At 38.6% G+C, this 2,717-nt stretch overlaps 1 protein-coding gene across 1 annotated transcript; it reads left to right on the plus strand.

Annotated features, from left to right (window-relative positions):
- Positions 1-684: 684 nt before the first annotated feature.
- LOC147615723 (uncharacterized) lies at positions 685-2,219 on the plus strand. Its single transcript, XM_086778301.1, has 3 exons — positions 685-834; positions 1,000-1,052; positions 1,808-2,219. The coding sequence occupies exons 1-3, from the start codon at positions 777-779 to the stop codon at positions 2,102-2,104; spliced, it is 408 nt and encodes a 135-aa protein (XP_086634427.1). The 5' UTR covers positions 685-776; the 3' UTR covers positions 2,105-2,219.
- Positions 2,220-2,717: the final 498 nt, after the last annotated feature.

Genomic DNA, 2,717 nt, shown 5'->3' on the forward strand with positions numbered 1-2,717 from the left:
ATCTACACATTATAAAGTATTCTTAAACCGGCCAATTTAAATAAGATGGAAAATGAACAGGTGGCAAGCATACTTAGGAGAGGGAGAGGGAGAGGTAGGGGGAGGGGGAGAGGGGAGAGGGGGAGGGGGCATATGCTTGAGTGTTGGCACCCATGCATGTGTGCATGGGTAGATGGGAGAGAGAGAGAGAGAGAGAGAGAGGGAGGGAGAAGGGGGAGAAAAGAGAGAAGAAGGGGGAGGGGGGCAAGACATCAATTGTCTTTTTGAACTCTCTTTTTTGTTCAAATATCTCACAATTCTCTAAAATTGTTTTTGGAAAGAATTTTGGCCAAATGATTGAGTGTTAGAGGTGAAGACTTCCTTGTGCAAGACAATTTTGCAATTGACAAATGTACTCCATGGGGTGGGTGTGTGTGTGTGTGTGTGTCCATGTTGATAATTGAGCAAGTGTGGTGGTAATGAGAGTAGAGGGATTCCCATCCCACTCACTCTCATGGGTGGATGTTGATTAGAATGATAGATACTCTCCTTGGTGGGAGGACAGCTGCCTACCAATGTCTCTATATGAGAGAGAAAGGAACCAAAAATACATTTAAAAAAGTCAAAAAGAAAGACTAAAAGCAAAACAAAGAAAGAAAGATGTACTAGGAGTGATCAAAAGGAGAGTAATTATTATCTTGGGTTTTTTAATTTTATTGGTGTTTTATGCAAGGTCCTTTTGGTGCCACAATAATATTAATAATATTGTAACCCTCTAGCCAAAAACACCTTTGGCTATGGAGTTCACACTCTCCATTCTCTTTGTTTCCATTACCCTACTCTTTCACCACCAAGGTGATCATCGTCTCCTCCTATGCAAATTCTAAGCAATATATGCAATTGCTCAGTATATTTGGCAGATCCTTTCAAGTTTTCAACCTGTAAACTTATCATCTCCGAGTGTCTTCGATTGTACTTTTAGTCACCCTAACTGTTTTTTTTTTTGAATCTCTTGTGCAGCTTGCAGCCAGCAGGCATGGTATGGAGAGCATATTCATCGAGTTAAAAACTGGGCAAGTTTGAGTTTTTGATTACAGTTCTTGATAAGCTTATTTCTTTGTTAACAAGCTTGTTAATGCTCATAATACTTACTTAATTACGCACGTTTGAGTGTTTGATCGTACTTCTTGGTACTCTGCTAATAAGCTTGTTAATGCTTAATACTTAATTGGGCAAGTTTAGTTGTTTAATCATAGTTCTTGATGAGCTTAATACTTAATTAATAAGCTTTTTAATAATCAATAATTTGATTGTAGTTCTTGATAAGCTTAATACTTTGTTAACAAGCTTGTTAATGCTCATAATACTTAATTGGGAAAGCTTAAGTGTTTGTAATACTTTGCTAATGCTTAATACTTTATTGGGCAAGTTCAGGTGTTTGATCATAGTTCTTGATGAGCTTAATACTTAATTAATAAGCTTTTTAACGCTCAATAAAGTTTTGAGTGTTTGATTATAGTTCTTGATAAGGTTAATACTTTGTTAACAAGCCTGTATGCTCATAATACTTAATCGGGCAAGTGTAAGCGTGTGATCTTACTTCTAGGCAAGCTTAATACTTTGTTAATAACCTTGTTAATGCTTAATACTTAATTGGGCAACTTTAGGTGTTTGATCATAGTGCTTGATGATCTTAATACTTAATTAATAAGCTTATTAATGCGCAATACGTTGTTTAGGTGAAGGGATAATCATAGTTTTATTAATGCATAGTAAGGTTTGTGCAGGTTAAGGGATAATCATAGTGTTTATGTATCTGTGAGTGCAGGGCCAAGAGGAGGCTAAGATTGAGAAAGGTACAAAGGGGAGTGTGGTGAGGCTCTCCAACGGCACAGAGGCAGAGGTTTTTCCAATGTATAGCAAGCAATATGATTATGGGATCACAACAAAGAGGAGGCAGCTGACACCCTTTCAGCTGTGCTCCGTTTGCAAGTGCTGTGATGACACCCAGACTGTTTGCATGCTGAGTGCCTGCTGCTTCTCCATTGTTTGCAACTCCCCTAACCAACCCTTTGGTGTATGCTCTCTGTCCCCCTCAGCCTGCAATTGCATGTCTTGCCCATAATCAGATCTTAGTGTTAACAGGTACACTCCATAACAAGCTTTCAGGGGCTAGTCCATGAAGTTATCCATATGTACCCCACTTTAAAGAACCACGCAATTCAATCCTTTGTGTTCCATTCTCCTTTCTTTTTTCTCGCGAGAGATGGGTTATGCAATTTAAGTTGCCCCGATAGGTTTTGTTCGGGGTTGCGGTTCCAACACAAACAAAGCCTTTGTCTCCTGTTTTTTGGAAGATCTTGCCTCTAAATTTAAGAGCATTCGTACAGTGAATCATCGTCTATCATAACATCAAATGATTACAAACTATCATCTACGACTTGCAAACTCAAGCCAACAAAACCAAGCTGTGTTAAGACCATGTGGTAACACAAAAACATCTTCAAACTTTAAGCTAAAAGGTAAGCTTTCAAGAATTAAGTAGCAAGCGCAAGTTAAAGATGGAAATGTTATAAGTGTTTTCTAGTTACTGTACTCCTATTCCTTCTTTTGTTATCCCCTGTCTACTCCACACTTCATCCCCAATTCTGATCTACTATCAAGGTTTCAAACAGTACAAGCAAGTCCCTTATGGAGGAGACCTACAGCTGCTTTGGGGAGACACTAATTTCTTCCAG

This window comes from Cibotium barometz, chromosome 39, assembly GCF_041138505.1.
Source record: "Cibotium barometz isolate CiBa-2024 chromosome 39, ASM4113850v1, whole genome shotgun sequence".
In the NCBI taxonomy this organism is placed as follows: Eukaryota; Viridiplantae; Streptophyta; class Polypodiopsida; order Cyatheales; family Cibotiaceae; genus Cibotium; species Cibotium barometz.

Bases quoted from the DNA above. Each gene is read 5' to 3' on its own strand.
- LOC147615723 (XM_086778301.1), top strand. From the start codon at position 777: ATGGAGTTCACACTCTCCATTCTCTTTGTTTCCATTACCCTACTCTTT. The intron at 835-999 runs GTGATCATCGTC...TCTCTTGTGCAG, and splicing joins CCTACTCTTTCACCACCAAG to CTTGCAGCCAGCAGGCATGG. The intron at 1,053-1,807 runs GCAAGTTTGAGT...CTGTGAGTGCAG, and splicing joins TTCATCGAGTTAAAAACTGG to GGCCAAGAGGAGGCTAAGAT.